The following is a 22,670-nucleotide window of genomic DNA, read 5'->3' as shown; positions in this document are numbered from 1 at the left end:
AAGTTCTTGCCCATATTTCGCCATTGCAAAGCCTTTCTATTAAACTAACCAGAGAAGTTAAGTTACACCCCATTATCTCACATTTACACTCGGTATGGACAAAAGTGTCCAGAGTGTTTAATTTGGACATTTATTTAAATGTTGCCTCGAGCATATGGGTGAACCCAAAATTATGAATTAATAAGTCCCCTTTCTGCTGGACAGAGTGGATTGTGAGGGGGGTTTATACACTCGGTGACCTATATGAGAGTGGAGTGTTGAGATCCTTTGAAAATATGGTTCAACATTTTGGGATCCCCAGGTCTCAGTTCTATAGGTATTTACAGCTGCGCCACCTGCTCTGTACTATTTTTGGGAGTAGCATACACCCCCCTAAAGCGGCAGATACTCTGGGAGAGGTGATTACTGCTTTTGGAAAAGGTCATGAGGCATCAGTGTATTACTCCCTGCTAATTCAGAGTCTGGGGGACGGAGCTTCAACTTCTATCAAGAGATTATGGGAGAGAGATTTTAACTTGGTATTGGAGGAGGGAGTGTGAGCTATGATTCTAAAAAATTTCAAGTCTACATCTAGATATGAAAGGGTGTGTCTTATGCAATTCAAGATTTTACATCGATTCTATTGGACCCCCTCTAGATTGCATAGGCTTGGTCTTAAAGACACACCCACCTGCTGGCGATGGCAATCAGAAGATGGGGACACAACATGTTTTTTGGTGGTGTGTGAAGATCCAAGAATTTTGGTTGAGTGTTCAGAGCTTTATGTGTGATGTATTGGACACTCAAATTTCATTTTACCCCAGACTCTGTATTTTAGGCAATGGGGCGGTCATTAATATAGGGGATAAGTGCATAAAAAATTGGGTCCTAGCCGGTGTTATGATCAGCAGATAGATCATTCTTAGGGGATGGAAGTCTGCTGGAGAGCCCTCATTTCAGGAGTGGTGCATAGAGATGGGGAGGGTAGCGGCATTCGAGGAGATGTCATATAGAAGGCTAGGCAACTTAGATTAATTTAATAAAAAATGGGGCAGCTATTTGGCCTTTTTGGAGGACTCTCGAGGAGGGGCAGTGGAGAGAGATGTGCAATTTTAAATGTGTGTGATTTTTAAAAAATATATATTTCTTTTCTTTTTTTTGTGCATGGAACTCAAGTTGTGACCACAGGGATTTTGTTGAGGGTCAGAGTGGGGTTGGGGATTGGGAGGGGGGTAAGGGAATAATGGGGGATATAGTTGATTCTATGAATATATGTTTTGCTTTTCTGTTTTAAGTGTGTGAATCAATAAAAAGTGTTAAGGAATGTTCGCAGTGTTAAATAACTGTCAGAAGAAGAGTTTTACTCTTGCACGATATAAATAGCCTACGTCTAAAACCTAGATATTATTATTAATAGGCTATCGATATTTTTGAGGTTTTTTATTCAAAGCCTATAACCGTGTGCAATTTAACAAGAGTTCTGAGGAGGATGTTTAGGCTATTTACTCTGTTCACTTTGCATCAGATCTTGTAAAACATATTCTAACATTTACTTTCCTAATCTTTCATGTACGATCGACTGTCACTATGGCAAAGAAGAAATGCTTTAGAAATTATGGTTTAGACGTCAGGAAGTGAGTGAAGTAATCTGCTGTAATCTGCTGCTTAAAGTTTCATTAAGAATGACACAATGTTCTTTTTTGCTTTATATGATGTCATGAAAGAACATACAGTATGTGCCCTGCAGTATATTCAGTGCGAGTCTGCATACCCTTAATAATGCACGTTTTCATTGCTTTGTAGGTTCCCACGAAGAATATCATGTATAAACATATATATGCACCGAATCTCTGTGCATGAGCGCAAGGTATTTTGAATACGATTGAGAAAGTAGTTGGATTCAAACATTTACATGGCTAATATTTTTATTTTAAACTGATCATTTCAGGTCTACACCACCCCCTTCAATCAGATGGAAATTTCATTCGGATCCAGCTCAATCGGATAATTTTTGTGTTTACACGAAGGCTTTTCAATCTGACTGAGCTATCAGTCTGATTCTAAACTAATTATTTGGTTGCATGTAAACTTGGCCAGTGTTGGTTCTTATGTTCTCGTGGACTCGTTCCCCGTCATCACTCACTGCCAAACTTCAATTCCAATACTCAAGAACACAAGTACAAAGAATGCATAAAATTACCCGGATGTGTTCTCGATTAGGCCGAATATCGATGGTGCATCAGACGGTTACTTGTGCACAAGAATCCATTTGAAGTCCTAGAAGTCATAGCGGCACTACTGTGGCAGCCGAAGAACATTTATTGTGTTTTCCTCAAGAGTTTCATACGTCATACACATCAACATTTGTTGTGTTGTTGGGCATCATTTGAATAAAGTTATATTAAAATTAAAAGTGATAAAAGAAATGGCGTTCCTGTAGCTGAACTGGTAGAGCATACGCTAGCAACGCCAAGATCAATTCCCAGGGAACACAGTTTGATCACATGTATATTTTGAATGCACGGTAATTTGCTTTGAATAAGAGCATCTGCCAAATGTGTGAATGTAATGTAAATTATAAACATGGAGGAAACGAGTGTTAACAGACTTTATTCTTTACTGTGTCACTAGTCCTTCTAAACCTGACTGGTGTGATGATAATAATGCTGTCTCTGTTGTGACGATGTCAGTAAATATGCTGGTGTAACGGTAGCCAGCCGTTTGGAGCGGGTCAATCAGGACCGGTTACACTGGGACGATCAGTAACGCAACAGGAAGATCGCAGCATGTCTCAAAGCTTACAATAGTTGCATTCTACGTCCTCCTGTCCTTCTGAGTTCGTTCCTATAAGGCATCTTGTCTTCATGAGAACACAAGTCTGTTCTCTGCGTTCAGCCCATGTGTTTAATGTGTCGTCGTCATCAGTATTCATGTATTTGAGTTCTTCAACTCTCAGTTTTATTCAGTTCAACATCAAACCTTCTGAAGCTTTTAGCAAAATTACTTCTGAAGTAATCTAAAGGTGGACATGGGCTTCAATTGTTTTAATTTAAACAAATTATAATCACTATAGACTTTTCCTAAAAGAAAACATTTCGTTTTTGGAGTAAAATATACATTATTTTCTTTCTTTATGAATTTCCCAAGTATGACCCTCTGATGAATTGTGTCCTCTTGATTGGTCAGATCTTTCAAAGGCATTTTATCCACTCAGGGTGTGATGACCTTTGACCTTTACACATAATTCTACATGAGTGTCTGCTTTATTTGTGTTTGTCTTTTATTTACGATGGCATTAATTCATCCTGCCTGATGAAACAGAGAAGAACAAATAATTAAACATTATCTTCAGTTTCTCTGGACAGATGTGAAACTCTCTAAAAATGTCATTTAAAAAAAAAAAGAAGAAAAAATATTGGGAATGATTACAATCTGTGTTCTTGTTTTGAAGTAAATAGAAACATTGAGAGTTTTCTTTTGTGATTTACTGATTCATCCATCATAGTTTAAGTCATTCACATAAACTTTGTGTATCATTTTGAAATCAGATTTTAAAGAACATAACATTTCAATAATTTACCTATTTATTTTTTATACATTTATTTATTTTACATGTAAATGTATTACAGCTTGTAATTTAATGGGTTTTTTGTAGCTATAAAAATATAATTAAATCAATAAATAATCCAATCGTCATGTAGATTATTACATTTTAACATGTTTTAATTAGACTTATTAATGGTTTATAAGTCTGATGGGATCAGATATATCTGTACCGTATTTAGTGTGATTTGTGGTCTTCTTATTTTTAGACTCCAACACTAAAAATATCTCAGAATGAATGCCGCCCCCCCCCCCCCACCACCACCACCACCCATGACGTCATAGCAGATCATGTTGACGATTTTTTTTTTTTTTTTTTTTTCGAGTTTGGGTGTCAGATTGAACTCACTGAGACTATAAAAGACACAAGACACTCTCAGATCATCACACACACGTGCAGCAGTCAGAGGCAAGTCTCTCTCTCTCTCACACACTCCTCTCTCTCTCTCTCTCTCACACACACACACACACACTCACAAACACACACTCTCACATACACCTCTCTCTCTCTCTCACACACACACTCACACACACACCTCTCTCTCTCTCTCTCTCTCTCCACACACACACACACTCTCACATACACCTCTCTCTCTCTCTCACACACACACACACACACACTCACATACACCACACACTCTCTCTCTCACATACACACACACCTCACATACTCTCTCTCACACACACACTCACTCACACACCTCTCTCTCTCTCTCTCTCTCTCTCTCTCACACACACACACACACACACACACACACACTCTCTCTCACATACACACACACTCTCTCTCTCTCTCTCTCTCTCACACACACACACACACACACTCTCACATACACCTCTCTCTCTCTCTCTCACACACACACACCTCACACACTCTCTCTCACACATACCTCACACACTCTCTCTCGGGTTTGGAACATTATTGGCATTTATAAGATAAACATTAATTGAATTAATTAAAAATTAACTACTTGACATTATTATAGTTTGTAACTTTGTTGTTTTTCTGTCAGATTTGTGAGAATGAGCGTCGGCTGCAGCACGAGCGAAAGACGCGTCTCCGCGCGTCATCAGACTCTCTACGCGTGTAAACGCTTCAGGTCAGTACACTGAACGCGAGCGACGCGACGCGACCGCATAGTTTAGGGCGAGCTCCCGTTAAACTCGTGCACGAGCACTGGATAGTTATGAGCTCTTGATGATACAAACAGTGTTCATATGTTACTGTGCATTGGTGGTAAATATGGAGTAATTATATCGAATTATATCTATATTAAACAGGGTTCTAAGAGGAATCTGTAATAACATGTTGAATTTTGCATGTTTGCATGAAGTATATTGAATTCTCTGAATGAATTCTCTCTATGGCCTGTGGCAGATGTTGTGTTCAGTAGAAACACTCATGTGACTCTGTCCTGGTGTAATGCAGGTCAACTAAAGGGGCATCTAAAGCCCGTCGAGACCACATCAATGGAGAGATCCGGACTCTGCAGGCACTGTTGCCCATCTCTTCTGAAGACCAGGAGCAGCTGTCATACCTGCACTCCATGTCTCTCATCTGTACATTCATCAGGAAGTCTGTGATGCTCCAAGGTACTCAAAAACATTCAACAATCAATCACATCTCCATTAATGCTCACTAGATAGTCATTAAAGTGTACTACGGCTGTACCTCCCTTCAGGTCTTCATGAGAACAGCAGTGATGTTTCTCTCCCGTGTGAGAGTTTCCTGCAAACGTTACCTGGATTTATTGTTGCTTTGACCAAAGAAGGGAAACTGGTGTATGTGTCTGAAAATGTGTGTGAATATCTGGACCTGTCGATGGTGAGATTGTGTTTGATCTGCTCATATTGTGTTCAGTATGTGTTACATCTGTTTCAAGAGTCAAGTGAGACAGTCTGTTGTGTCACTTCTCAGGTGGATGTTCTTCAAGCAGACTCGTTCTATGACATGATAGACATTCATGATGTGGAAACTGTGAAAGTCATTTTGAGAGAAGACAACACTTCAGCAGGTAATGAATGCATATAATAAATATTTCAATCTGGTGTTATTGTCAGTTCAGGTTCTAATTTCGTTTCTCTCTCTCTCAGAGCGCAGTTTTGTTTGTCGGATGCAAACATCTAAAGCGTTCCGGATCCAGTTCGGCAGCTGCTGCTCCATGATGGTGAGGGGGCGTTTCCAGGCCGGATCTCCAAACTCCTCGCTGTTTGTGGCTCTCTGTACACCCACAGCAGACAGACTGAAGGACAGTGAGATTCACAGCGACTCCATGTGCTTCCAAACTCTCCACACAGCAGATATGAGCTTCACTAACGCCCCCTACTGGTGTGAACACACTGACATATCACGAGAGAATCTATTTAATAGTGTGGAATAACAACAGGATTTCGCTTCATCGTGAAATGTGTCATTGTTTTCTCAGCATCGTCTTCCACCTGGGTTTCTCTACAGAAGATCTGATTGGTCAGTCATGGTACCGCCTCCTGCACCCTGATGACCTCACAGTCAGTGCGTCCTGCCACAAGTGTCTTTGTGAGTCAACTGAAACATAAATGATTGATTCAGATATAACTGGGTGAAACTGTCATGAACACACACTCATCATGGCATGAGACACTCATCTGTCCTGAAACATCACGTGTGTTCTGTTGTTGTGCTCTACAGTAGAAGATGATGGAGTCTCAGAAGTGCAGCTGGTTGTCAGACTGCAGTGTAAAGATCTGTCATGGCTCTGGATTTACACACGGGCAACTGTAGATACAGACAAACAACTGATTACCTGCACAAACCTCGTGATCAGGTGATCAATCTTTATTTCTCTGTCTCTACTGATCAATTAAGTGATTGTTGAATCAACAGCTCAGTGAATGATGCCTACCATTATCAAGTGCCTCTTTTAATGAAGCGATTGTGCTGTTTTGTGAATATAATCCTAAATAGCACAACCACAAGCAATTTACTGCTTTTTAAAATAATTATTGCATTAAAAAAAAATACACTAATTTTCATGAAAACTAAAAGGAATATTCTGGGTTCAGTACAAGTTCATCTCAATCGACAGCATTTGTGTCATAATGTTGATTACCATAAAAATTAATTTAGACTCGTCACTCCTTTTCTTTAAATGTGTGTTCCAGTGAGACACTTACAATGGAAGTCAATGGGGTCAATCTGTAAACATTAAAATACTCACTGTTTCAAAAGTATACACACAAGACATAAACATTAAATGTGTTTTTAGTAGGGCTGTCAATCGATTAAAAATGTTAATTTAATTAATTACTTGACATGCCGATTAATTAATCGCATACATCATTATTTGCTGAGAAAGGCCCCCAAATAAAGATAATTCATATAAAAAAGCATCATAATTCAAATATTTATACAGTACTGTGCAAAAGTCTTAGGCACATCAGATGTTACACAAAAGCATTTGTCTTTAAGATGGTTATTTATATCTTCAGCTTTAGTGTGTCAATAGGAAATATAAATGTTAGACTCACAAACATTAATTTTGCAAATAGAAAAGATTAGAATAGAAGAACAGGGAGCCCTGCAACAGCCCCCCACTGAACATCGAGTCAGTCTGAGATTATATAAAGAGACAGAAGCAATTGAGACTAAATAGACAGAAGAACAGGGAGCCCTGCAACAGATGTCAGGCCCCCCCACTGAACATCGAGTCAGTCTGAGATTATATAAAGAGACAGAAGCAATTGAGCCAAAATAGACAGAAGAACAGGGAGCCCTGCAACAGATGTCATGACCCCCACAGAGCCCCCCACTGAACATTGTGTCAGTCTGAGATTATATAAAGAGACAGAAGCAATTGAGACTAAATAGACAGAAGAACAGGGAGCCCTGCAACAGATGTCATGACCCCCACAGAGCCCCCCTGAACATCGTGTCAGTCTGAGATTATATAAAGAGACAGAAGCAATTGAGACTAAATAGACAGAAGAACAGGGAGCCCTGCAACAGATGTCATGACCCCCACAGAGCCCCCCACTGAACATTGTGTCAGTCTGAGATTATATAAAGAGACAGAAGCAATTGAGACTAAATAGACAGAAGAACAGGGAGCCCTGCAACAGATGTCATGACCCCCACAGAGCCCCCCACTGAACATTGTGTCAGTCTGAGATTATATAAAGAGACAGAAGCAATTGAGACTAAATAGACAGAAGAACAGGGAGCCCTGCAACAGATGTCATGACCCCCACAGAGCCCCCCACTGAACATTGTGTCAGTCTGAGATTATATAAAGAGACAGAAGAAATTGAGACTAAATAGACAGAAGAACAGGGAGCCCTGCAACAGATGTCATGACCCCCACAGAGCCCCCCACTGAACATTGTGTCAGTCTGAGATTATATAAAGAGACAGAAGCAATTGAGACTAAATAGACAGAAGAACAGGGAGCCCTGCAACAGATGTCATGACCCCCACAGAGCCCCCCACTGAACATTGTGTCAGTCTGAGATTATATAAAGAGACAGAAGAAATTGAGACTAAATAGACAGAAGAACAGGGAGCCCTGCAACAGATGTCATGACCCCCACAGAGCCCCCCACTGAACATCGAGTCAGTCTGAGATTATATAAAGAGACAGAAGCAATTGAGACTAAATAGATGAAGAACTGTGGAGAATTCTCCAAGAACATCCTATCTGCCAACAACCAAGAAAAACTGTGTCCAGGTGTATCTCGGAGAATTGGGGCTGTTTTAAAGGTAAAGGTGGTCACACTGAATATTGATTCAGCTTTTTTATGTTTACTGGGCTTTGTATGACATTAAGTGATAAATTAAAACTATTTATGGCATTATTTTTGAAGACATCCTCACTATGCAACATTTGTCACAAGTGCCTAAAACTTTTGAACAGTACTGTATATTTAATATGTGGGGCCTATAATAAATATATAATACGGACTGAAATTCAGTTTGAAATAAATTGCATTATTGTGGCAGATGAATAAAGCATTGATTAGACAATACAAAAAGTGGCTTAGGAACTCAATATATTGTTTGTTTTATTCTCATATCAGTTCACGTTCTTGCATTCTTTTTGCAATATTTTAATTGTCGCTCTTTGTGCCTCAGACGGATGCATTAGCAGCGTCTCACGCTATTCAGCATCATAAATGGCACATTTTAGGATGCTGTGTCAAGGTAAAAGTAGTGCAAACCTGTATTCTGTTGTGCTTCCTCCTCAGTGAGCGATTCTCATTCTGTGTTTGTGCTGCTTGTGAGGTTTGTTGCCATCTACTGATGCAGCTCATAAAAACAGATGTACTTCAAGCTTGACTTGCTCGTATGGTAGGAAAATCCGTACTTTTATTACGGAATTTACATATGCGTCAGGGGGCATAATTAATTGTTCATTTTTTAAACGTGTTATTTTTAATATAATGAAACGCACTAAATTAATGCGTTAAATTGACAGCCCTAGTTGTGAGTGAAAACAGTGAGTATTTTAATGTTTACAGATTGACCCCATTGACTTCCATTGTAAGTGCCTCACTGGAACACACATTTGAAGAAAAGGAGCAACGAGTTACAATTATTTTTTTGGTAATCAACATTATGACACAAATACTGTAGATTGAGTTGAACTTGTATATATAAAACAATTTTAGCCCCTTTTCTCCCAATTTGGAATGCCCAATTCCCACTTCTTACTAGGTCCTTGTGGTGGCGCGGTTACTCACCTCAATCCGGGTGGTGGAGGACAAGTCTCAGTTGCCTCTGCTTCTGAGACCATCAATCCGTACATCTTATCACGTGACTCGTTGTGCATGACACCGCGGAGACTCACAGCATGTGGAGGCTCATGCTACTCTCCACGATCCACGCACAACTTACCACACGCCCCATTGAGAGCGAGAACCACTAATCATGACCACGAGGAGGTTACCCCATGTGACTCTACCCTCCCTAGCAACCGGGCCAATTTGGTTGCTTAGGAGACCTGGCTGGAGTCACTCAGCACACCCTGGATTCGAACTCGTGACTCCAGGGGTGATAGTCAGCGTCAATACTCGCTGAGATACCCAGGTTCCCGAGCTTAACTTGTATTAAACCCAGAATATTCCTTCAAAAATAACTTTAAAATTGTTTCAAATATTTTTTCTTTTTAATGTATTACCGCCCTGAAGAAGCGGCACAACACACATTTTCAGTACATTCCAGAAGAACGTTAAAGTATAGTTCACTGAAAAATGTATGTATTTAGTCACCCTGATGTCTGTATGTGGAACTGTTCTCTGTAGTAACACACTTACTGACACCATTACTGACTGATGTTTGTTTTGTACAGTGAAACAGAAGCTGTGTATCTCAGACAGAAACTCTACAGCAGTGTGTGTCTGACACTCGAGCGCTCACCGAAGAGACACAGAGAGAGCGACAGGTCAAGGAGGAAGAGCCCGAGAGTCTCCGAGAACATTGATCAATACAGCAGCTCATCTGTCGCTATTGAAGACCAGCCCGCATTCTTCTCCACCCCCCCGTACAGCCCCACTTCCTCTCACTCTTCTGAAGGATCCGGTCCGTTTGTGCAGCTCATATGTGACGGGAGTTCCGCTTCTGAATCGGATAATTACTTCTCGGCGAGTTCTCCCGCGAGTTCTCATGATGAGGCGTTCCCTTTTGGTGCGTTGAGTTTGACATCTCACTTGTACTGTGACTCGTCCAGTCACCTACCCGTCTGTGTGACTGACACCCATCTGGTGCCCGTGTATCAGCCCGATGGCATTCTCCATACGGAGGAGTTCAGTTTGTTTCCTTTGACCCAAACTCACAGGCGCTCCAGCGCTCACTCAGAACCGCAGGATCTCACCCCAGAGCCATCGCCCAGCATCGAGAGACACTTCCTCTACAGCCCGACGGAACAGCATGAAATCAGCATCCTCGCCCGTCAGATCCGCTCACTCGCCAGCAGCTTCGACGTGTATGGTGCACTGGAGTCACTTCCTGCTAACGTCCCCCTCTGCTGGCCGCCGGCGACCTCATACCTGCCCAGACCCGAGCCGCTGCTGGATGAGAGAGTCATAGAGAGCATTCTGCGAGATCTCAATGTGATCTCAGTGAAACAGACTGACTGTGTTTGGAATGAGCTGCAGGGAGTCCTGGCGGGCACAGGTGCCCAGCTTCAGACTCTCGCTGCGGGACCCCTGGAGTCGTTCTCATCAGAGATGGGCATCAGCACACACGACTGCTGTGAAGATTTCTCTGAGTTGCATCAACTCAATCACTGTCTGTATGACGCCGTCAACCAAGGTAATCACATACTTCAGATGAAGATTCAGTTCACTCTCTTATTAAAGTGTCAGAACAAAAAAGAATATTAGAACAATAAGTGTATTATAAATACTGTATTTGTGCCACTAAAGTATATTTTGTTTTCCAGATGGACTTACTGAAGAATCCATGTTCTAAAGGAAGTCTGTGACTTACAGAATGAACCCCAGTATGGCATATTGCCATGGCAGCCAGTGGCTAGACTGCATGGAAAACTCTTAACATCAGCAATAGTACATATTACTGTCTCGGTGAAGTTACAACACCTCTTTAATACTCAGTGAATTTGCTGAATTATTAACCATGTCAACACACTCTTTTTTTTTATACATGCACAGCTGAATATTTCCATCCATGTGTTGATTGTGGCACAGTTGCATGAATTTCAGTTATTATACACCATGTAAAAATAAGCTACTATGCACTTACTCTGTGCTCCGCTGAAGACGTAAAGCCACATATAAAGTTTGTTGTTACTGAAAACTATGAAAAATTGGTGAAAATATTACCTTAAATAAAAATGAAGTAAAACAAGCTACCTCGTCACATAAAGGTTACGGATTCTTTCATACACTTTTTTGTAGAACGTTTTGTTGTAAATTTATTTTCAGTAGTTTATTTTAATTGATTAATTGTACATGATTTAAGCAGAGAGACATTTTGCTCTACATATGAGTGTTGTACCAATGTTTCTGTGGCAGTGACATGAAGAATCGGCCTTCTATTTGTTCCACGTCAGAGGTCTCTAATGTTTAGAGTCAACATGTAAATCAAAAGGTTTATTTATATATTTTTGCTGGTTTAATTTTTGTAATGTACAGTAAATAAAGTTGTTAAGAAAACTAAAACACTCTGTACAGTCATGAATTACACACACATCCTAAAATGATCTTAAAAGCCTCTTTTGAGACTGTAGTTCAGTCAGAACCCTTCTAGGGGAGCCTACAAGCTTATCCTAAAATATCATAACTCGGCGCTCCCATACACATTCTATAGCGGTACACTGGCGAATAGACGAGGACGTTCTTTTTGAGTAGATGTCTATGGAGGAGATGCTTCAGTGTGCTGAATAAACTGCTTGTGTGAGGAAGCAGTTCATCACTTCATTAACTGACACCTGTCTAATCTTAATCATGTTTTACAATAAACAATATTTATGTGTGGACTTTACTACGATAAACTAATGTTTTACAAGAGGTCACATTACGGCTCTCCGCATTCATTTGTAAGGTATCCGCAAACGGTGACTTACTGTTGTAATGCGGTAGTTGACCGTTGACATATGTACACATGTACACAGTATTTCAAACTCATTTCAGATTGATATGAAGGAAATACAGCCTATAAACTCTTATTTAAAGGACAAGGTTTGATGGGTACATCAATATTTTATATTCACAGAATGAACAGATTATTGCAGAATTATTGCAGAGACAAAAAGGGCCTTTTGGGTCATTTAAAATAATAATTACAATGTATATATATATATATATATAAACAATCTCGGCAGTTGACATCATTTTATTATTGTGGATAGATGGGAATAATCTCACACAGGATTAATAATAATGTTTCCATGAAATGCAATAAGAGATGTGTTTTGTGTGTTTAACAGTAGAGTCACTGCAGCAGATTACATGTGTGTAAATGTGCCACTGGATGGCGCTGTCGATCAAAGTTCACGAAACACACTGAGGACAAGGAAGCCCAAATATGGTCATGGCAAGTGGCATCACTGAACATTCATAAATAAATGAACACTTGTTATATTTAGACTTTTATTTTGAAGTTGTTGAAGGTTTGTGATTTGTCTTTTATTTTGAAAGTCTTAATTGTTTCTGTTCCTCATGTTAAGTGTATTTGAGTTTTATCTTCTGCCAGGTGAGTCTTTGTTATTATATTTTTCACATTTCTTAGATATGTTGCTTTGTAAAAATAAAGCTTGTTTGTGAGAACTTTGGTCTCATACTACAGTGGATATAAATATATCATGATAAAATTGTGTTTAAGGGCCATAAAACTGCAAACAGCATTAACTCAGTGATCAGATCATGCAACAGTAATTCATCTTTGAATCAAAATGCACAATACAGTGTAATACAGAAAGTTTAGTCTTTTAATCTTAATAAAACAGAGGCCATGATTAAATGCTGCTGATGATTTCTGTAATATCTGATGTGTTTTTACACTTATTGTGCTGTTGTTTTATTCCACATTGATGATACTGCTGATTGTGATGTGACTTTTGATACTAAAGCTTCTGTCAAATAAATGCAGAAATTAAACACATTTCACATTGAAGCCCATATAGGAGCTTGATTCGTTTTGATATATGATGTCTGAATCTTCATCTGAATGTTTTGGTATCTGGTTCATTCAAGGTATCCTAATATACCTTAATGAAAATGACTGGCCAGAACACAAGCACATTTATTTACTAATCAACACGTTTGAATAATCAGTGTATTAACATAGTATGGAGCCAGATTTCTGCCAAAACTAAAACAAATGCACAATGTTTTACAAATATAATAAATGTAGTTCATATGAGCATACATCATATTTCACAGATAAATACAATCTATTCTGCAGATTCTAAAGGACTGATGAACAAATACATACCGATTGTGAGTCATGTGAGTTTTGGGATGATTTTCTCACAAATGGGCTGAGCAACGGCCTCTTTCAGTTATGTAGGGCTGCAACGGTACATGTATCTGTGCCGAACGGATACAAGGCCTTCAGTACGGTACACACAGTCACACGAATGATTACATATCTTAACATGTGTGAAACCAATATTAAAACAACATGTAACGAACAACACAAACCATGTACAACTCAAATGAAAGATTGCGGAGCAACACGGGACCGCACAGAGCATCTGTACAGAACTGAGCGCCGCACGGTACACTAGAAACTGTGGATCAGATAAATGCATGTGAAGTTTATACTAGCTAACTCGTTATATTTCCCAACTGTGATGGAACTAAACTAAATATAAATATGTCAGACTTAAGCTGGAGATTGAAGACCCATCGCTGTCTTTAAAATGTGTTGTTTGGGAGCATTATGGTTTGGTAGTAAAATACAGTAATATTGGGCAACGAGTAGTGAACAGGACGAAGGCTGTGTGTCAGCTCTGTTTCACCGAAGTCAGGTATGTCTCATGAAGCACATCTAACATGAAGACTCATTTGCCACGACATCATCCACATGTGTCTCTTGAGCTTACGGGAGCAAATCATAAACAGCCTGTGCAAGTTAGTGTCGCCGCAGTGTTCAAGCAGCTTCTCGCTGCAACAGGACAGTTATTCCATCATCATGAACGTTACCCGGCGACCTTCGTTGAAGAAATAGTGCAGTCATGTATAAATGAGCCTTCACAATAAGGATAGTTGCCCATTAGCCACTGTGTTTTCAAAATAAATAAATTAAAGTAAGATTCTTTGTTTTACCTGCTGTACCAAAACCGTACCGAACAGTAACTCCAAAACTGAGATATGTACCGAACCGTAAACTGAGTACCGTTGCAGCCCTACAGTTATGTCATTTTATCCCATAATACATAGTAATAATGATTTATTTTGTAGTAAAAACTATTTCTGGTAATAACACAAAATGTCACGAGTAATATGACATTTAATGATTTTTTTCTCCCCAATTTGGAATGCCCAATTCCCAATGTGCTCTAAGTCCTCGTGGTGGTGTAGTGACTCGCCTCAATCCGGGTGACGGAGGACGAATCTCAGTTGCCTCCGCGTCTGAGACCGTCAATCCGTGCACCTTATCACGTGACTTGTTGAGCGCGTTACCACGGAGACGTAGCGCTTGTGGAGGCTTCGCTATTCTCCACGATCCACACACAACTTACCACACTATAGCGACCACGAGGAGGTTACCCCATGTGACTCTACCCTCCCTAGCAACCGGGCCAATTTGGTTGCTGAGGAGACCTGTCTGGAGTCACTCAGCACCTGGATTCAAACTCGTGACTCCAGGTGTGATAGTCAGCATCAATACTCACTGAGATACCCACACCCTCAAGTAATGACATTTTCTATTAAAAAATATATTATGTATTAAAAACGGCATCTGATCTGGTAAAAACGAGAAATGTTCTAGTAATAATGAGATAAAAACAACCTACAGGAATAGTGTGTGTAGTCATCACAGCATAGGTAACTGAACTGATCTTTTATACTTTATCTTCGGCTGGGTTTCCCGATAACATTGCAACTTATGCTTTAAAAATTATCTTACATTGAATATTATTTTATCACACACATTGCATAGACCTGAAACTTGAAGATCAATTATTGAACAAAGTTTCACAATATGGAGATATGGAGAAGTTCAATACAACACAGAGGCCCGTCATTTAATGGGTGCTTCTCATTTCTTAAATTGTGCATCCTCGTTTCCTTTCCTTATTTCCTTGCTCCACCTTAGGAAACGAGAATGGAGGAATCGAAGCAAGAGGGATTTGTAAAATGTAATGTTCTGCTCACTCATGCGTCGTCTCTGCGCAGCTGCATCACATCGGAACACTTGAAGTATGTAACAGTTATGGTTTATTTAAACCGCAAAGGTAATACATTAAAACGGTTGTGTCAGATGTGAAGATTTATGCGTGTCAGGTACTTCGACCAAAAAGTCTTCCGCATAGGATGCACCGGTGTTTCCTCATTCAAAGGGCCTCGTAGGGCTGGGCAATATGGCAAAAAAATAAAACCTCAATTTTTATCAAACTTATGGATGATTCACTATTTGATTTTTTCAACTTTATATGTACTCCAACATGTTTCAAATTGTATGTTCTTTATTAGAACGCAAGGCGACCTGGTTAGAGAAATCCAAGTTCTTTCCATTATAGGAAACAAAGGTGTGCAAGAAAAACTTACAAATGCACAAAATGCACCACAGGGGGAAGTTGTCAACAGAGTGTAAATGTAAATAAATTAAAATCTAATAAACCCAGATGTTCAGAAATAGAATAAAATGAGAAAACTGCAAAATAATTGTTAGCCAGTTAGGTATTAATTTTATCTAAACCAAGTCTATCTATAAAGTTATCTAGAAATCAATATCTGTAAATTATCAAGTTTATCTAAACAAATACTCATTGTATATCAAACAATTTGTGTGTATTTTCATAACCCCCCTGCAGATAGAGATGTGCCCTTTAGCGGTTCACACTGAGCAGCGATATGAAATAATTTATCATTACAATTCAACTAGTAAATGATCACTTGCCAGATGTTGGCTATAGATGCAGTACACATCATAGAATAAAGCAATAATTAGCGATTTATCTGAATCATCATGGCAAAAGGAGCGGCGGATGTTTGATTCTCCCATATATATCCTCTCCATGATCTGAAATGAAGCGCCCGTAACTGTCACGTAACTAACGCTTTATTATCGGTAAAAAGAAAAGGAGACCGTTCATCAACATGCACACGCCGAGGCCAGTTATTAAACCGGTGTGTACATGCGTGACGGACAGAGTTGAGCTACAAACACTCACACTGTGTACAGTCATACTGGGAATATTAGCGCTGTCTTTTATATCAGTCTCTGTGTTGTTCACGTGTCACGTTCATTTGGAGCACGCACACACGTGTAGCTGATCAGATCAGGAGCGGCATTAAGACAAGTGCTATGAATCATTTTTCTCTTGCTTATTCAGCCTTTGGTGGATTTACAATGTATCTAACTAAAGCATTTGCAATGTTTTTATGCAAAATCTCGAGTTCTCGATTTAAAAAAATAAAAAATAAAATAAAATCATGCCAAATTCAATTTCGAATTAATCGGAAAAACTGCCTCGCCCTAGGTCCTCGGTAAGCGTCCTCTGTCCTTGATCTTCACCTCTTCGTGGTGCATTTAGAGAATTGATACATCCTTCATGATGGCGGACTTTGATCTGTTTCCGGGTTATGGGCTCGAGAATGGAGAAAACAAGGACACACAATTAAGGAAAGGAGAAGCACCAAGCATCTGTGAGGTCACTGCAGAGCCCATTATTATGATCACACTAAATACATTCATCTTTATTAATCCCAATGAAGCTGATCATCAATACTTATGAAACCTGTCCTTACCAAAGCCATCATTATTTCATTATTAAATATATGTTTAATAACTTTAATAAGTGTCTACACAAGATGACGTGCAATTTCCATGTTTGTCAACATTTGGAAATCTGTTGATGAGACAAACTCCTGGAGATATTGTCAAGTTTCGGCTTTAAATCAGCACCTTTCTGTAAGACAAGTCCTGTAATGATGCACATCTACTTTGTGATGATCGATCTGCGTGCTGGTTTGGGAAACGTGTGTTCCTCCTTTGAAACATAATATATGAACTATTAATTCATATATAACTATAAGTTAACTACTATGTACTAACATTAAATACTTACAAGATATTTACTGTGTAACTACATGTTGTTCTGCAAAGAGGTTGAGGTACGGATAGGTTTAGGAGTAAGGTTAGGGTTAGGATTATGGGTTAGATTTAGGTTTTGGGGTAAGGTTAGGGTTCGGGGTAAAGTTAACAGTGTCACTACAAATGATAATTAAATGAAAGTACTTTAAATGTAATCACAATGCAACAACATGTATGTACATAAGCACATTTGATCATATGATTAAGTACATAGTAGTTTTTTTGAGAAATGTGTTTTCCTTTGCGAAGCAGATTGTGTTTGTTTGCAAAATGTTCTGTTTGTTTGTTTAGTTTTGGCTCAAATTTGGCTCCATAACATAGTCTCATACATTATAAAAAATGTTTTTCAGTCATAATACATTATTTTCTTGATTCAAATATGAAGCTCTTGAGTCTTATATATTAACATAAAACCGACAATATAGCGTTGATAGATTAAAAAAATAAAATATAATGTTAGAGTAGAAGATATTACGTCTTCTCTTCCTGCTGTTGACCAGCAGATGGCAGTAACTTGAAGTGTGTACTGAAGCTTTGAGTCAGAAAATACATTTCAATACATGAAGATCATTAGTTGCTGTTTAAAGGTGTTGTCAGTGATTTCAGCCTCTCGTTAACCACATGAACTCTTCAAACCACACCCTCCATAGACATCAGCCAACCAGATGTCTGCAAACCTGAGAGTGTGTTCTGATTGGCTAAAAAGTGCATGTGCAATTACTTCTGTGATTTCTGTCAAGTATCTGTGGCATTTTATGAATGTTAATCTCATACAGCTGGATGAACTCTGATAAAGCGTTCATTGTTTACTTACAGCGCTCATTCAAGAGAAAATGTGCTACTTTAATCACACATGATTGTTGAATTCCTCCTCAGATATTCAATTAAACGTGACGCCGCCGTGTGAGGCCTGTGACTGTATATACATCATCCTGACATGTTGCCATGGTGATCGGGCAGGTGCAGCAGATCTCTTGACATGACGTCATTTCCTGCTGAAGAAACACAGATAGAGGTACAACACTAACAACTGAAGTGTTCAGATACTTTCTCGTGTTTCAGTTTAAAGTCCCCGTGAAGTTCCTTGAGCGCAGTTTCTCTGGTGTTTTGACGTACTTCCTACTGAAACATGAAGTCTGGGCGGGACATGTTCAACGGCTCATGCAAATGTCCACTGTTAAATGCCAGAATTTTCACTTTTTTCGCATTTTAAATGCACTGATTTTGTCAAGTCATTTTTATTAGTATAGCTCTTTTCACAACACACATCGTTTCAAAGCAGCTTTATAGAAAATCATGCATTAACAGAAATATCTATAAAGTCTTAGTGATCATTGTGTAGTTTGATTATATATGATTGTAAATTGTGCCTAAAATAAGTAATTCAATAATAATTGTATTTATAACCCCAGTGAGTAAGCTGAAGGGGACTGTGGTAAGGAACACAAAACTCCATAAGATGTTGATTAATGGAGAAAAATAATCTTGAGAGAAACCAGACTCACTGTGGGGGTCAGTTCCCCTCTGACTAACATCATGAATATAATGACAACATTATAGCTGCAAGCAGCAACTACAGGGCCAAGCACCAACATGGAAACCACTGCACAACACTAAGAGCACATATGACATACAGAGTAAACACACACAACATTTCAAGTTATCTTGCCTTTCTGTTCAACCCACTGCACCATAGAGCCACTACATTGACAACATTTATAAATATGTTCATGCATTCAAAAGATATATACAGTATACACTCTTCTTGATGATATAAATGGACACCATACACCTCAGAATGGTTTCAAACCTTCTGTACACTTTTCATTTCCACAGGCCAGTGTGCTATCCACTGCACCAAACTGCCATAACACTGACAGTTACCAAAGGGACGTACCAAACAGAGAATAAATCACAGCCAAGCACAACAGTCACCATGATCAACTTTTTCAACAGAGATCAATTCAGAATTTGATTGTGGAAAAGCCCAACAACCATTCAGTGAGCACAAAACAAAAATCACCAGAACTGCAGAAGTTTCTACAACATGACTTGCAGATGTGGGGATTTGAGCTGACAACCTTTTGAACTATACACCAGTGCTTAATACACTGTACCACTCTGGTACACTGTTGACATGGTGCATGCATAGCAAAGAGACATCCAGAGTTTAGAGTCAGCACACAAATGTGGGTTATATTTTGAACTAAAGGTGGCGCTGTCTCCAAACTTCTCACTTATCCTTAGGACATGATGTAGATGATGCTTTCCACTTTTCTTTTAAATCTGACAATGCTTTTAAAAGATATATAACTTTTTAATAAAATTCAATTTGGCAGAGAGACGGTGTGGCTGATGTGGGAAAATGTGGTATCGTTGAAATCCTCATGACCCACAGAATCCAAAGACCACCCTTTTTTGGACATACGGTTCACAAGTTACGGGCAAAAATAGCAATTTTTCACATCTTTTGACCCATAGGTGGCGCTGTCTCTAAACTGTGCATGTATCCTCAGATCATGGTCCTGATGAAGCATACCAAGTTTCATTTCAAAATGACAAACCATTTATGAGATACAGACTCACACACATTATTATGTCGACTCGTTAACTTTGCCGTTAATTTTAAACCAATGCACAAAAAAATAATCTTATTATCAGTTCTGTGTGGCTCGGTCTGGAGATTATTTTGAGCCATTGTTTGGGAAAAATCAGACCAGGATGTGAAAAGTTTAAACCATTTAAATCTTTCTGAATCACCAGGAGTGTAATCAGATGCAAAATAGTTTTGTTTCTAGGTCAAATGGTTCACAAGATACGCACAAAAGAAAATGTAATGTTTGACATGTTGGTGGCGCTATAGAGTTTGTCCTGGAGACCCCAAATTTTGTGTGGGGTCTGTTCATGTCCAGGGCTGCCATAGACTCCCAGACAGAATAATAATAATAATAAGAAGAAAACTAATGGATACAATAGGGGCTACAGCGCCTTTGGTTCTTGGCCCCTAATTAGTTTTTGTGTATAGTGCAAGTCATGGTTTAAAATGAGTAAACTAAGTAAGTGTTAAGGGTCAGTGTTTAAACAAAGATTTTGTATGAACTGTAAGATTAATGACTAATGTCTTTGAAGTTCATTCTGGATTAACTGCAGAAGTTCATATAGATGTATTGTCCTTTGTTAATTGGCTGATGACGGGCAATTAATTGATAGTCTATGTATTCCATTATAAGAGTGTAGTCCATCAAGAGACAAAGGTGATTCAGGCAGAGATCAATGAGGTGCATCGCAGTTCAACCTGCAGGTCATTTCAGTGAGGTTCGGTGAGGTCTATCCTAAGTCCAAGGTTCGGGCAGTGGTATATGAAGTATCCCATGTCTTACAGTTGGAGTTGGCATCAGTTCATCCTCTGAAGTCCATCGTAATAGACTGAAGTGATGTCTGGCTGGCACCGGCTGTAGTTTGTCATCATCACTCAGAGACACGTAGCAGTGGAGTCCGACATCAAACAGGAACGGGGCTGGATCTGGCCGGCTCTGGTAACCTCGGGAGGTTGAGACATGGAAACAAAAAATATTTATATTATTGTAGATGCCATTCAATTTATTGCAGAGTTCTAGATTATGAGAAGTGTTTGAGAAATGTTTCTGGTTCCGGCAGACATCACTAAAGCAGATTAATTGTGAGTTGATGGATAAATTAGGTGTATGCCTGAATAAATAGATGAGTCTTTAGTCTAGACTTAAACTGAGTGAGTGTGTCTGCATCCCGAACAGTGCGAGGAGTTATTAAAATTAAGAAGAGGTTCTGAGATTACAGGGAATACCTCTTTTAAGAGCTTAGTTGGTATTGGATCTAACATACATGTTGTGGCTTTTGATGTTTCGCTAAGTTTTGTTAGCTCTTCATGACCTATGACAGCGAAGGATTGAAGTTGCTCATGAGGAAAATTATGAGACACTGTTTTCTGAGGTACTGTGACAGATGATTGCATAATTCCAATTTTAATACATATATTTGTACATTTTACATATTTAATTAAAATGAATGATGACTGACCAATTTCTTGCAAGTTCTTTGAGTCAAAGTATAAAGTAAATATATTTATGATGATTTTTTTTTGTAATGTACCATGATAAATCACAGAAAACTGTGAGATTAATTCATTTTTAAATTGATTCACATCCCTAGTATTTAATTAAATCTCATTCTTTTCTGGTTTAATCAACATACTGGGATATATCACTATTTTAATTTGATTAATTGTGCATTCATACATACTTTTTATCCCAAATATATCCATTTCTATGACATTCTGCATTTTTATAGGTAATTCTTTTTTTATGACTAGATTCTGTGACTCCGTCTGTTTTCCGCATCGCACAAATCATAGGGCCCTAGATTAGTCATCAGCGTCTCTTTAAATATTCCATAGAAATTTTATGTATTGCAACTTTTTTCCTGCAAGCTATCGCTTTTAACACTTCTTTTGTACTACAAATGTAAACACTGAAATAACTATGTAAACAAAAGAAAATGACATGAGACCGAAAAATCAGTGCTAAGTGTATTATGACTGAACCGGAGTATTGTAAAAGCCAGAGCAAATTATATTAAAATTGTATTACAATAACTTAATTTTAATATATTATCACATTTGATGCACAGTTGCACATTTGTTGGGAAATCATCCTCCATTGTTCTCCAGAACTGAACCTTCTAGATTCCTTCGTAAGTGTAAAGTGTCGAATTGTTGTTGTTTTTGTCAGCTCACATTTCCATGTCTGAAGACATTGTGTCCCAGATTTTAAAGGAGGCGAAAATCCTTTTGTGTTGTAAGTGGGTTAAATAAACAGACCTGAAATAGACAAACTCTACCTCTGTCTGAGCTCGACGTCTCTCTGATTTGCTGTTGCTTAAATGAGAAGCTGCTATCAGCAGGAAGTGGATTTACAGGCAATGCAAATACAGAACGCATGTGTGTACAATGAGAGAAATCTTATTCACATTTGAGTCTTTTTACTGCTTTCCTGAAGAGAGAGAGAGAGATGAAAAAACAACATGGATGTGATGTTCATGACAGATGAAATGCTGAACACACAGGATAAAGCTCACTCTAGTACACTAGACACTAGTACACTAGACTCTAGTACACTAGACACTAGTACACTAGACTCTAGTACACTATTCTGCATCTTGATGATGTTTGTCCTCGAGTCAGCGGTCACTGCAACACCTGAGTTGAGGAAGTTTCTGGTTGACTTTGTTATAGTAGTTTTAGGATGCTTTCACACTAGCACTTTTGGTGTGCACCCAGGTTCGAATGAGGTCA

The 22,670-nt window shown here is 38.9% G+C and overlaps 1 protein-coding gene across 1 annotated transcript; it reads left to right on the top strand.

Moving 5' to 3' along the window:
* Nucleotides 1-4,421: 4,421 nt before the first annotated feature.
* npas4l (neuronal PAS domain protein 4 like) lies at nt 4,422-11,725 on the top strand. The gene is made up of 9 exons (XM_051652353.1): nt 4,422-4,682; nt 5,012-5,175; nt 5,265-5,407; nt 5,501-5,597; nt 5,677-5,911; nt 6,009-6,118; nt 6,251-6,386; nt 9,906-10,867; nt 10,998-11,725. The coding sequence occupies exons 1-9, from the start codon at nt 4,606-4,608 to the stop codon at nt 11,024-11,026; spliced, it is 1,953 nt and encodes a 650-aa protein (XP_051508313.1). The 5' UTR covers nt 4,422-4,605; the 3' UTR covers nt 11,027-11,725.
* The last annotated feature ends 10,945 nt before the right edge of the window (nt 11,726-22,670 follow it).

This window comes from Myxocyprinus asiaticus, chromosome 23 (assembly GCF_019703515.2).
Source record: "Myxocyprinus asiaticus isolate MX2 ecotype Aquarium Trade chromosome 23, UBuf_Myxa_2, whole genome shotgun sequence".
Lineage (NCBI taxonomy): Eukaryota > Metazoa > Chordata > Actinopteri > Cypriniformes > Catostomidae > Myxocyprinus > Myxocyprinus asiaticus.
The sequence above is the reverse complement of the archived record's forward strand: the minus strand, read 5'-3'. Positions and strand labels throughout refer to the sequence as shown.